Here is a 13,714-nt window from a genome sequence, read left to right as displayed (position 1 = left end):
CATCAACACGTGTGTGCGTTCTCCTGCACAAACACATGCAGAATATCTTCCCAATACTGACGTCATCCTAACGACGTTAACCTCTTGACCTGTTTTTGTTTGGGTTTTTTGTGCTAGTTTTTATCTGAGCATTATAATCGTGGTAATTTCATCATTATTTGGATCTAAATCCTTGCAAGTATTTTTTCTTTCTCTCTCCAATGACTTCATGTGTAGTTTCTGGAACAGCGGTTGAATTCACAGTTAGTGATTAAAACTGAAGCGTGGATTTCTCAGGATAAACTGGTGGCAGCACAGGATACACGTTCTAAACCGCTTGATTAAAAAAAAACACACACAAAAAAAACAAATACAGTATAAAGAACCCACCAGAACAACCCACGAACACCAGCCGTCTCTCCCTCGATCACGTGTTCAGAGCGTCGTGTCCCTTTAAGCCCCTTCTGACGTGCGCAACCCGGAAGTGGCGCCGCGAACTCAGCGTCACCGGCTCGGTCACGTGTGTTTATTATGATGGCTTCTGTCTGACTGTCATCGGTTGTGTTTCTGTCTCTGGAGAGCCAGTGGTGTTCTGCTGTGGAGCCTTTAGTTTCAGGGGGACGGTGTGATCATGGCTGACTGCCCGCAGGCGGACGTGGACGAGCCGCCCAGCATCTGCTTCCCCCCGCTCATCACCGTGTCCGATCTGCCCTGCGCCACCGCGGCAGGTAACCGAGGCTGGGGCATCGGTCCTGTGTGGGGAGTATCCTCCGTGTTCAGTGTGTGTGTGTGTGTGTGTGTGTGTGTGTGGTGGTGATGGTGGCGGGGGGATATTAATAATACAGAGGATGACTCATGTGTAATAAGGCGTTACTAAAGGATGACTGTTCGAAAACACCTGCACAATAACATGTAAACCAACCTGTAGTACTGTACTGGGAAACTCTCCTGGAGTACTTTACTGAAGTAATACCAGTATGTAGTACTCCAGATCTCTGAATTTTTGCCTGTTATGCCTATTTCTTTCTCTAGCAACTGTTGCTAGGTGGTAGTTTGCATCTCTGTAGAATGAAGACTCTGATTTAGAAATGGAAAATACCTTTAGTTGACTTTTTATGTGACTTTAATCTACGACAAACGCCCTTCTGTTTGATTCTTTTACATAACTAATCGCTCTCAGCTGCAGAATTCTCAAAACTGTGTCTGAAATCTGTGTTGTGGGAGCTGGAAATTAATTTCTAAAATTAGAGAATACAGTACGTTGATCTGCTGTCCGTGTGATCTCACCAGGCCGTAACCTAAAGCAGTGGCTCCAGGAGCAGTTCTGCGACAAACCTTTAGAACAGGATGACATGCGTCTCCATAATGCAGCCTACGTCGGGGACCTGGACACCCTGAGGAACCTGCTGCAGGAAGACAGCTTCAAACGGTGCGTCGGAGATGAGTATTGATATGACTACATGTTAATAGTTTGATTGTCACCATTTATGATAATAAAGCATGAACTGGTCACGTTAATAACAACCTCCATCCTCCACCAGGCGTATCAATGACAAGTATGTGTGGTGCTGTGGCTGCCTGCCCTGCACCCCTCTGCGGATCGCCGCCACAGCCGGACACGCAGCTTGTGTGGCCTATCTGATCGCCCAGGGAGCAGAGGTGGACCTGGTGGACGTAAAAGGACAGACGGCTCTCCATGTAGCCGTGGTCAACGGTCACCTGGACTGTGTCCGCATCCTCCTCGAAGCCGGGGCTGATCCGAACGGAAGTCGTCACCACCGCAGCACCCCGCTGTACCACGCCACGCGGGTGGGAAGGCTGGACATACTGCAGGAGCTCATCAAGTGAGGATCTGTCTAAAGCCTGGTTTTTCTTCACCTTTCATGCAGAGTCTGAATGTGTCACGATGAGATATGTTGGTAACCCTTTGAGGATCACAGCTATAGTGTTTTATGGGGCCTTTGGTAATGCATCGTGAAGTGGTGACATACCTAAACACACGTAGAGCATAAATTATTTTAAACACATGTTGTCAATGTGAAAAAACAAACATTATGAAGCGTGCATTGAGGAAAATATCAATATATTGCAAGTATAGATCTAATGTATTATAGGAATCATCAGTCAAACCCATTGTGCTGAACTTTTATTTCATTGTACATCATTACTTTGATGTTTTGTTAGTATTGCCAGAGTGTAGCCATGAAGCATTATGAAAGCATTATAATGCACTATAAAAACTCCTAATGGACTTAAGATGTGGTCATAATAGAAATGTTACTGATACTCTGTTTTATCTCTGCCTTTCCCTGAGATAAGTAGTTCTTTCCAAGCAGCCCAGTGAAGACAAGTGATTGATTAGCAGTCGGACTCGTACACTTGCAGCAAAGGAAGCCATTTAAAAGGATTTTATAGGAACTTTTTTTAAAAACTCTTTTTATATGTAGTTTAATCAGAGAGAAAGGTTAGGTTTCAACTCCATCCATGTTTGCCTCTGTCCAGGTTCAATGCCGATGTCGACATGGACCATCAGCTGGGTCCTCGACTCCTCCTAAGCGCTCGCACCCTCAATACGCTGGTGGTGTGTCCTCTGTACATCAGCGCCGCCTACCACCACCTCCACTGCTTCCGGCTGCTGCTCCAGGCCGGCGCTCAGCCTGATTTTAATTACACAGGGCCTGTATGCCAAGAGGCTCTGACCCGCGGCCTGGCCTCCTGTCTCCTGGATGCTGTGCTGCGACATGGATGCAACGTGGCCTTCATCCACCTGCTGCTGGATCACGGGGCCGACCCCACCCTTGTGCCCTGGGATGAGTCAGACCTGGAGGCTATGAATAGGTGGAAGGTGGATCCGGAGGCCCTAAAGGTGTTTCTAGAGGCACGAAGTGAGTAAGATCTGTGAATATGATGGAATCAGCGAAGACTGACGCAGTTTATTATCTGCAGGTCTATCCAGACAAGGTATTTGGAACATTTCTAACTGTACAGAAGAACCAATGTAATAATGAGGAGAATATACATCCTGGATCATCCCATTTATATCACTGCAAAAAAAAAAAGTTGCTAAAATACATGAAGTAGACACTGAATCGGTAGAGAAAGTGTCAGTGGAATGATCTGTCCGTAACTGCCTTGGCTTTTTCTCCCCCCCCAGGAAATCCTCGCAGGCTGACGTACCTCTGTCGCATTAGGATTCGCAGAGAATTGGGTAAAAAGCATCTAAATCGCATCCCGTCTTTACCGCTACCCCAACCCATCAAGAACTTCCTGCTCCACCAAAGCTGACAACCTTCCACACCTTCTCTAACCCTGCAGAGGTCATTCAGCCCATTCTTCAGTCCCCCCCAGCATCGGTCCCTTTCATGGAGGAATTTGTCAAACCAATTAGCTAACTGCTTGTGATTTTCTAAATATTTTATTATATTTTTCAACTATTTCAAAGGTAAAACTTAATTAACACTCTCGTTTGACAACTACGGTCATCTTTTTTAAAATTTCACTTTACTCATCAGCGAAGCATTGGCACTGCTGGTGTCAGTATCACTTGTATTCAGTTGCCTGCTTTAGAAGCACTTTTCATGTTCGAGGAATAATTCAGCCATCCCCATACTGATGGAAAATAAGGTCAGTTTTTGTAGTCCATAAAACATTTACGTAGCTTAAAATGAATCAAATCAAATCTTTGTTGTGACAAAGAAACTTTTTACCCAACTTTTCAATGGGATGGGGATGAATAGACTGACAGAATTTTCATTTCTGGGAGAGCTGTTGTTGGTGTCATTTGTTTTGAAGTGATGACTTAATGCCATGTGTCCCACATCCTGTCCAAAGGGAGAGGAATTTTATTTGGATCTCTCCTCTTTAATTGGTCTTTTCCAACAGGCCTCCAAGAACCCCTGGATAGATGGGGTGCAGAATGCATTGATTCATTCATTATTCAAGTTTATATGGACAATTACATTATAAATAATGACTAATTGTTGATTGGTTGTGTAATAATATTCCAAACATTTTTTGTTCATTTAGTCCTGTGTTATTGAAATGCATTTATGATGAATAATAAATATTACCCATAAATCTAACTTGTGTTTTCATCTCCAAATATTCCACTCATACTCTGCTGTCATCACACACATCATATAACCCATTTCTATACAGTAAATGTGAAGCAGTGATTGCATGTGGTCTCCAGGTTTGATCTTAAACGATGCAGGAGAGCTTCCGCGTGTGATCAGAAAAGGATAAGGTCACTTTCCATGCTTCCTGCTCTGGTATCAAATACCTTAAGAAAAGTATTCCTCCCTTTTCCTCTGACCCTCTACCAGCTTCTGTCCAAGTCCAAATAATATCAAACAAAGTGGTGATCAGTATTAGTTTGGTTACTTTAATTAAAGGCAGTCAGCTCTTAGCCAATATCTGAGATGACCAACAAAGGGTGCAGACCTTTGATTGAACACATCGTTTTTATGTCTCACAGATTCATGCCCAGGAATGGATAAATGACCTTTCCAAAGCTGTACTTAAGTACTGAATTTGAGCCTATATCTTCTGTGGCTATTGAAAGAGAGCTGCTCATATTTGCAGTTCATGATTGTAAGACCAAGATTGGTCAAACTTTGCTTGAAGGACCTGCTTTCTCTTTTCTGACAATATTTTTCAATCATTACGTCGGTAGTCTTCTGTAGCAGCTAATATTTTTGACTCAGCTGACATGGCAGTAATGTGTCACACACTGTTTTATTTTTCATCTGATTATCCATTTCTTCTTGTGTGGCTGCAAGTCTTTGTGATTTGTGACATCCCCCAGAGAAAGTCCTATAATTTATTTCTATAGTGACAGAGAGCTGGATAGAGACTTTTGTTTATGTGATGCTGTCAGAGGATGTCCTGGAAGTTTTTATAAAACCACAGTTTGGTGAAAGCCCAGCTGGCTCCATGAAAAACACAAAGCCTGGGAACTCTGAGTGGAATCAGCAGGGGTAACAAGGACAGAGGCAGAACCCAGTAAGAGGTTCTGGTTAAAACTGACAGAGATGGACTAGTTTGCAAACTTGTTCCTAATGATTCTTCTGTTTAGACTCAGAAAAACACAACCAAAGTGGATAAATCTTGAGAAATAGTCAGTGGAGAAGGTGAGGAAGAGTCAAAACAGCGAGGTTTGGGTCTAAAAGGTTCTACGTAGCCTGTTCAGCGCTAAATGCAATAACAATCTAAATGACTGACACCATATATGTTTTTCTTTTTGGACAGTTGTTTGTTTTTTTTAATTTAAATTGATTTAACTGCTAACTTCACAACATGACTTAAGTGGTTTCACAAACAGGTACATTAAACATTACTACAAAATGAACATTGATTAATAGCATCGTATTGACCGGTGAAACACTGACAAGTGACATCTTAATGTATAAAAAAGTGTTTTACTTTTTGTTTTGTTTTTACTTCTCTTGTTTGGTAAGATTTGATCGCAGAAATTTTACCTATGTGTAATACTTTCAATGTAGAAATATTAGGAATATAAGTAAATTCATCAATAATACAATTCTATACGCTTTAAACTGATTGAATTTTACAGTTTTATGTGCATACTTATGCACAAAAATGCACAACAGACACATGAGGTCTCTAGATGGCACTGTCTTCCTTTCAAGCATGGCAGACATGATACCTCCTGGTAACTCTCTGGACTCCCTCCTCTTTCCCATCTCTCTCTCTCTCTCCTTTACCTCATCTTTTCTTTCTTTCCATCTGTCCTCTGTGGACCTTAGTATGTGTCCTCAAGGGCCTCATCACTTCAGAACTCAAGTCTTTCATTAACAGAGCTCAGAGACACAGAATGAGCCCCTTTGCATCGGTGCAGAGTGAAGCAGAGATCAGCCAGTTTGGTAAACCACCATCTTCCTGTGGGGAGTTTCAATTGGAAGAAACTTCTCTTTCAAGTTAAACTTATTAGGACTTGAACACTGAGGTGCTGAGGGGCCAGAAGTGTCGCTGACACAGAGCTGCAACCAACCTATTGTTTCTTTTTGTGTGTGTGTGCGTGTGTGTGTGTGTGTGTGTGTGTGTGTGTGTGTGTGTGTGTGTGAGTGTGTGTTTTGGAGCGTGTGTCCACTTAGAAAATTGTAAAAGTGCCCTCACACTCATATCTGTCACATGGTCTTCATGTCGGTCTGGAAAAGAAGGTTCAAATAGTGAGTGTTCTCTATCGCCACCTGGTGGACACAGGAAGTGATATTAAAATCCATCAAGGCATCCAGGAAGTGATGTCACCTCCCCGTCACACACCAGTGGACACAGGTGTGTGACCCTTGCAGCGTTCGTTCACCATGTCACGTGGATCCGTTCAACATGGATTTGATTCATTGGGATGTAGAAAGTGAGAACCTTCTTTCAACTTTGAAAACTAAATTCTGAACATCAGGAATTAATATTTTTGATCTGACTGTCTTGCACATGAAACTGCAAATCATTAGCGTCATTAAACCCAAAAGATATTTTATTTACTCATAAATTTGCAACAACAAGCAGTGATGGTAAATGGCTTATTTCCTCCTGGAGACTTGATTAAAAGGCTTGTTTCCATGGGTTTCGTGAGTCTAAATAAAATGACGCTGGTGTGTGCGTCAGTGCGTAAATTTAAATTTTGTTATTTTCTTAATAAATATGCATCCTGTTTGCATAAAAGAGAGATCAAAATTTTGTTTCGACCCAAACCCACCTGTGAGTTGTTAAGGAGCCCCACGGCCGCGCTGCGTCCACCTCCTCACCGGGCGGCCGGCTCTCCTACACTTACACTTGTGAGTTGCCTCTTACCATTTGGCAGTTGCCCGGCGCTTTAATTTCAGTGATCTCATTCCTCTGGCTCTCTGGAACTTCGTTTCCTATAATGACCACATCACTGCATGTTTACTGCTGCCACACGCACACACACACACACACACACACACACACACACACACACACACACACACACACACGCACACACGCACACATGCATTCTCACCCGGTGCAACAGAGGCTGAACAAGTTCAAGCGCGTAATGCATTTCAGCGTTGCGCACGGATCTATAGCGCGCAAATATACTATATATATATATATATATATATATATATATATATATATATATATATATATATATATATATATATATATATATATAAAATTTTATTTTATTTTTTTTCAGCAGGATTTTCTGATTCATCCCATAACAGTTGAGCTGACCAGGGAAGTCTGGCTGAAGGAGAGGACGTCTGAGGATATCGATAACGTTTGCGTCACAGAGTAACCCCGCACATCTGGATTACAACTGCAGGTCCGGAAGCACTTTTCCTCTGTTAAAAGCGGCTTTGCTCTATAAACCCCTCAGTCAGTGTTTAGCGCAAAATACGCAAGGAATTCCTCCAGCTTTATTGATATAATTAAGGAGTATAAGGTCGGAAATATTGGAAGAATCTAAACTTATAAAGTGTGTTTTAATAAGAAACCTCAGAGAGACTTAATGAGACCTAATTTGACTGTTTTCCAAAGGAGAACCGGTACTTGTGAAATGTGGCGATGGGGCAGGAAGGATGTGAAGTGATTGCTTCTGTAATTATTGTCACAGTCTGTAACTCTGCTCTTACTGGATATTTAATTAGTTCCCTTTTATTTTAGAGATGTTTCATTATTGTGCGTGCGCACCACAGCGTGTCTACCAAAAACAATGAAGCTGTGGAGAAGTTTATCTATCTATCTATCTATCTATCTATCTATCTATCTATCTATCTATCTATCTATCTATCTATCTATCTATCTATCTATCTATCTATCTATCTATCTATCTATCTGCAGCATCAACTATAAGTCATATATTGGATGGAAAAATGGAATATTGTCTTAAACAATTATCCATATCATTAGTAGTGATGATGCTAAATGAGCTTATTAAGAGTGCCGGTTCACTTCATGCTGTTAAAATGTTTTTAAAGTGTTGCTAATGAGGCTTTATGAAGCAGCGTGAAGCTGTTATGAGTAGTCATGTTCAGAGACATCAGAGCTTCTGCAATCCAGAGAAATTGCACCAGAGTAAATTGTTGCCGTTGCTTTTTTTCTCATCATCATGTCTATTTTTTGTTGATCTGATGAACCCATGTCACTCTGTTGAAGGTCGATACTGGATCTAAACACAGTTATGACATGGTGCATCCTCATAGATGGATAATATAGCCGCTAACCTGCAACTGATTCAAGTCATCCCTCACTGTTGCAACACTCCCTGCATGAGCGCAACATGAACACACGTATGTGATGACTCTAAACAATATTACCCACATCCAACAGACCAAACTTTACACGCGTAAACTGAACTGAAACAGAAAGTTTACGAAGAATAAGGTTAATTCTTCATAATTAGTCCTGATGCTACTCTTTGTATCTGAGTTTTGCAGCACGGGGATCAGTTAATGGCAGCATGACAGTGTCCATTACACCAAACTGCCCATGTTTAATTACTTCCGCAGAGCTGCTCATGGGAAGGATTTTCTGCCACTGAGAGGATCTCGCGGTCGGGATCGGGAGGGGGTGTCTTGGAAGGACAACAAAGCTGTAGAGCATTCATGGACGGTGGGGTTTGAGCACTGTGGGTCTGCTCCTCTTCTGCCTTCTTTTTGCTCCCCACTCAAAATTAACTGGGAACCATTGGGCAACTTCCCAAACCGCTGCCTGACAACAGCATGGGCAAAAAAGAAACCCCAGTTAAGCAGAAGAGAGCAGAAGAGAGGAGAAGAGGAAGAGAGTTATTCGGTGGTCACCACTGTGGGAATGTTGTAAACTGTGCTTTCCTGAGGACTTGGGAATCCCACACCAGAAGTGGAACCTGTGGGTATGGAAAACGGGGCCCTGCCTCCCCAGAGAGAGAGGATGTCAGATGCAGAACAACATGATTTGATCGTTTGGTGTGGGGGAGCTGGCAGCGATGTCAAAGCTCTACTGTGATTCAGGGGCAGTTTGACAGAATAGAATATTTAAACATTATAATGGTGCAGAACAAAGATCTATTGTTGTACATTAGTGTTGACACACTTCCTGACCCAGAGGTCAGGGAGAATCTCGACCTCTCTGTAATCCTGAGGCCCCATCTGCTGGAGGAGCCAGAATGTAGTTTTTTATTTCATTTTACATTTTCCTAAAGTTGTTTTCTTGAACAAATAATATGTGTTTGTTAAACACCTGGCATGGAATGCACATTAAAAGCAGCGGAAATGACTGCGTTAAAGCCTTGAAAGCGACTTTATTAGAGGAACAATCCAACTGGGCAAGTTGAGGGTGTTATTCTGCAGGATGTGTCGGATGTATTCTCTGCCAGATTGTGCAATGTTAATCTCAGGCGTGCTAGATTGTGATGGATGCGTGATGAATTGTGGTCTAAGTTTGGCCAGGATTGCTTGTCCCCACAGTTACTTCAGTTTGTGAATGTTCAATGGTTTCTACATGTCAATGAGATCATTTTAATATCAAGATTGTTGCATATTAGAATATGTTAAACTTCAATACTTGCAATAATTCAGCTAAAAACAAATTAAAGTAGTCAGTTGATCCAATTAGTTATGAAAAAGTTGTTTTTAATGAATATATTTCTTTGTTCCACTTTCAAAAAAATTGGTTTTTCTGCTTTTGCTTTTGATTATTGAACTGATAATTACATGTATTATATATATAATACATTGTGACTTTATTTACTGGACAAAAAAAAAACTTGATTGAGTGTTATTTTGCTCTTAATGGCACTGTGTATCTGTGGTTTGTTCATTTTCATAAATCAGTCAGTTAATGGACTTAATCAAATTAGAAATAAGTAAATCCCCAACTTAAATAGTTCAACTTTATTCTTTACTGTAGCAGAACCCAACATTTTAAAATCATATTTAAGTGATAAAAATCCAGTGATTTGATTCATAGTACTATAAAAATCACAAAATATGTTAAATGTATTATCTTGATATTTCTTTTTTGTTTTAGGGTTAGAAAAATTCCGCATTTTCAGAATTTTTCTATGCATTAATTATCATTTGTCTAATTATGCTACTTAATAAAATTAATAACAAAAATAAATAAACAAATGAGAATATTTCTTTTAGGATTTTCATCTTTCCTTCCTGACGTGATCATTTACTATTTTAGATAACTGAGCAGAGGTTTTACATAAAGCTTGATTAAAAGTTGTTATAATTTTAAAGGAGAAGGACTACTGCCTGACATGGTGCTGCTTAAATAAAGGCCTACATATACATGCATGGTTTCTCCTGTATAGGTTCAGCTGTGAGCCCAGAGTGGAACACCACATCAAATCGACCATTTCCTCCACTGATAAGCAGCTTCCCAGCACTTCCAGCGAGGGCACGAAGAGTTAAAATAGACATTTAGGGAAATGTTTTTTGGCAACAGTAAAACAGCTCGACACACTTCAAATAAATAAGCCCTTCATTCTGTCACCGGATCATAAAATCTGTTTGCACTTAGATAAGCGAAACAGTCTTTGTATGGGGTGAAACTTTTCCTCTTGATTCCAGTGAACGCATCACTGATTTGTGAAGGACTGTCAGTATGTCCTGTCAGCTCAATCCTTTGTATGAAGTAGATATAATAATGATAGAACAAAAAATACTACTTTAGAAAACAGTGGAAGAAGTCAGATATATTTGTTAATGATAGAATATTTTAGAGATATGATTCTATGGGGGTCAAAAACAGAAATCTAACTTGGCATTTCTTATTATAGATTACAGTTAATATAACCCTGCTGAGTATAATCATGAGCCTCATTTGTGTTTGAACAAGGTCAACAAGGTTTTAATCCATACTTGGAGCATTAAACTCTTGATAGAGACACATGATGATTTAATGTGCAGTGGGAATAAAAAGCGTAGGCTGGGATCAGTGCAGCATTGCGTGACTGTGAAGCCAACATCCTGTCCTCAGTGAATTCCATGGAGGAGTGTGAAGCTCCTTTGGTTTCCGATGCTTTTTCTAGCGTCCCAGCAAATGTGTGTGTGTGTGTGTGTGTGTGTGTGTGTGTGTGTGCGTGTGCGCTTGCGTGCATGTTTGTATCTGTGTATGTAGGGAAGAGTCTGACTTGATTTATACGTAGAAGTCATCTCCTGATATTCCAGTGAGACTAAAGTCAAGGGTTATTTCAGCGTTTGACATTAAAGAGACGGCAGAGGCATCATTATTGCTGATACGCAGGAACTGATGTAATGTAATGTGTATTAATGCTAATACTATAAAACTGCAGAGGTTGGATGGGATTTTACAGCAAAGGTGGATGGATGAAAGCAATAATATAGTCCCTCCCATCATCACACACATCTGAATTAGACCCAAACACACCTCCGATCATTCACTGACGACATGAACTTCAATGATTATTAAAATCCCCCTGGAAACACAGGCGTTTATATATTTTGACAGAATGTTGCTGATATAATTGATGCATTTTTCCGAGAGAAGTTTCAACACATTGCAAGTGGAACATTAACAGCAGCTGTGTTCTATAAGCGTTTCACCTTGTCTCCAGTACTTCGGTGCAGATTCATACAAGACTGCATGTTTTTTGTACTGACTGATGCATGTAATTAAAGGAGCTAATATTATTTCTCTGTATTGATTATAAGATTATGATTATAATAATGCCTCTAGTGTCCAACATGGAGTTGGCTTAAACAGATAGAATGGACTTTTTCAGCAATGTTTTCTCTTGCCTTGCTGCTCTCTGAGATGAGTGATCCGTGATCCGGTCCTCCCCTGTGGTCTGTGAGCCAGGCAGCCGTTAGCACAAGCCACCTCTCTAATCAGGCCGCCGTAGGAGGCACCAAAGGACGCTCTACTGACCGCAGTATGCATCCCCTCTTATTTTCTCACCCGCCGGCACGCCCCTTCGATTTGAGAGTCCTGAGGTTTGTTAAAGCCTCAGTGAGCCAATGACAGGTGGACAGGTGGCGGCTCAAGGGCACAAGTGGGGCCCTCAGAGCCTTGTAGCTGCTGAGCAACTAAAAATATGAGCAGAGCCATCACTAAGCTGCTGTCATTTAGCAATTATTTATGCTGTAAACATTTTTATGTAAGGTTTTCAGTCTGCAGCGGTGATTTTACCCTCTCCCCAGAGTCTGCTCTCTAGGGAATACTACCATTAAAATGTGAGCACTCTTCCGGCAGAACAACAAACATGATAATTAGCTTGATAATAATTAGTTGTCAGGTATTACAGATATGTTTGAGATGAAAACACATGTGGCAGAATGTAGAAATACTGTGATAAAGTACACATTCTCAGTAAAACTGTCCCACCTAGAACGTAAGCTGTACTGATTTATATTTGCATTGGTGGTTATTTTCATACTGATATGCAAATTAATAATTTGTGGTGACATCAAAAAGAAATTGGGGAGTACTCATCCTCATGGATGAAATATATCAAAATGTCAAGAAAATCCACCTTCAGAATTCTTTGCTATTGAAGGTTTTCAAGATTTTCATGGATCATAATGGAAGCCTGTCCAACTTTTATCTCATCCAGTGACCACATTGTGATTTTTTTTCAACCCTCAAAGCCTAGACATTAAATTAACTGCAGAACATTTCCAAGTAATGGAAATACTTTATTCAAAATCATTAAATTAACATGTTTGTCGAGTGGAGTGGAGTTTACACGACTTCAAAAAATTGTTTACTGAGCAAATCATGAAATCGCACACAGCTTTAATATATACATATAAAAATTAATGAATAAAATATGTTGGATAAATATATTCTTTTCCATTTTATCCTTTCTGTAACATATAAATCTAACATTAAAATAAGTCTGAGGTCGACTGCTGTCAGCGGCTTCCACCAAAATAAATGAGCTCACATAACTGTGTCGGTCTACGAACCCGTGCAGCTGCAGGATCCGTGGAAGATGCTTTCTTTTCTATAATGAATGAGAATGCATGAAAAATAATATGACACACACACGCACACACACATATCTGTATATAGATGGTGCGCCTTCGTGCATTCGCGCATCAACGCCTGTCACGTGATACCGTATGCACATTCTATTCCGGCATCCAGAAGTGCGCTCGGTTCCATGAGTCTCGGACTTACGTGAGACACAAATGTGCTTTAAACATCAATAGGAGTGTGGGAAAAGGTACTACAGATAGAAAGTGGTTTAATATTAGTATGGGGAGGGTTCATAAACGTTTAAATTACCGTAAATAATAAGATAGTTTGTCGCTCGATTGCGGAATTCGTTTATCGCGTGTGGTTCCTGGAACGCATCAACCACAAAGAATGGTTAATGCGTTCCATATGAAAAAAAAAAAAAAGTATATATATATATATTTTATACAATGTTTATATAAATACATATATAATGTTTGAGTACATTGTTTTCTTGACAGATTCACATGCATTGTTGTGAGAGCTTGTTTTCCTGCTGTGTGTTTGATGGACACGAGTGCTGCCAAGCACATGTTTGAGTGCGTGCTTGCGTGTGTTTACGCTGTCAAACGTGTCCCATATGTGTTTGCGGCTATAAACCCATACACACTTCTCTTCTACACTAATGTTTGTCTCCATCACTTCAGAAAAATAAAGGTTGCCAAATAAACTGAAGTACTATTTTTCAGAATAAATCGTTTTTCTTAGAGACCTAATGTCATAATATTGTCAGAGCTAGTTAATTTGAATATCATTCAATGGAAGTACCCACTCG

General features: G+C 40.5%; 1 protein-coding gene across 1 annotated transcript; it reads left to right on the top strand.

Moving 5' to 3' along the window:
- Nucleotides 1–468: 468 nt before the first annotated feature.
- On the top strand, nt 469–4,046 carry asb1 (ankyrin repeat and SOCS box containing 1). Its single transcript, XM_068329331.1, has 5 exons — nt 469–707; nt 1,270–1,408; nt 1,521–1,823; nt 2,482–2,864; nt 3,134–4,046. Exons 1-5 carry the CDS (start codon nt 611–613, stop codon nt 3,262–3,264), a joined length of 1,053 nt encoding a protein of 350 aa, XP_068185432.1. The 5' UTR covers nt 469–610; the 3' UTR covers nt 3,265–4,046.
- The last annotated feature ends 9,668 nt before the right edge of the window (nt 4,047–13,714 follow it).

Source organism: Antennarius striatus, chromosome 12, assembly GCF_040054535.1.
Source record: "Antennarius striatus isolate MH-2024 chromosome 12, ASM4005453v1, whole genome shotgun sequence".
NCBI lineage: Eukaryota > Metazoa > Chordata > Actinopteri > Lophiiformes > Antennariidae > Antennarius > Antennarius striatus.
Note: the sequence above shows the minus strand (reverse complement) of the source record. Positions and strands in the feature narration are given on the sequence as shown.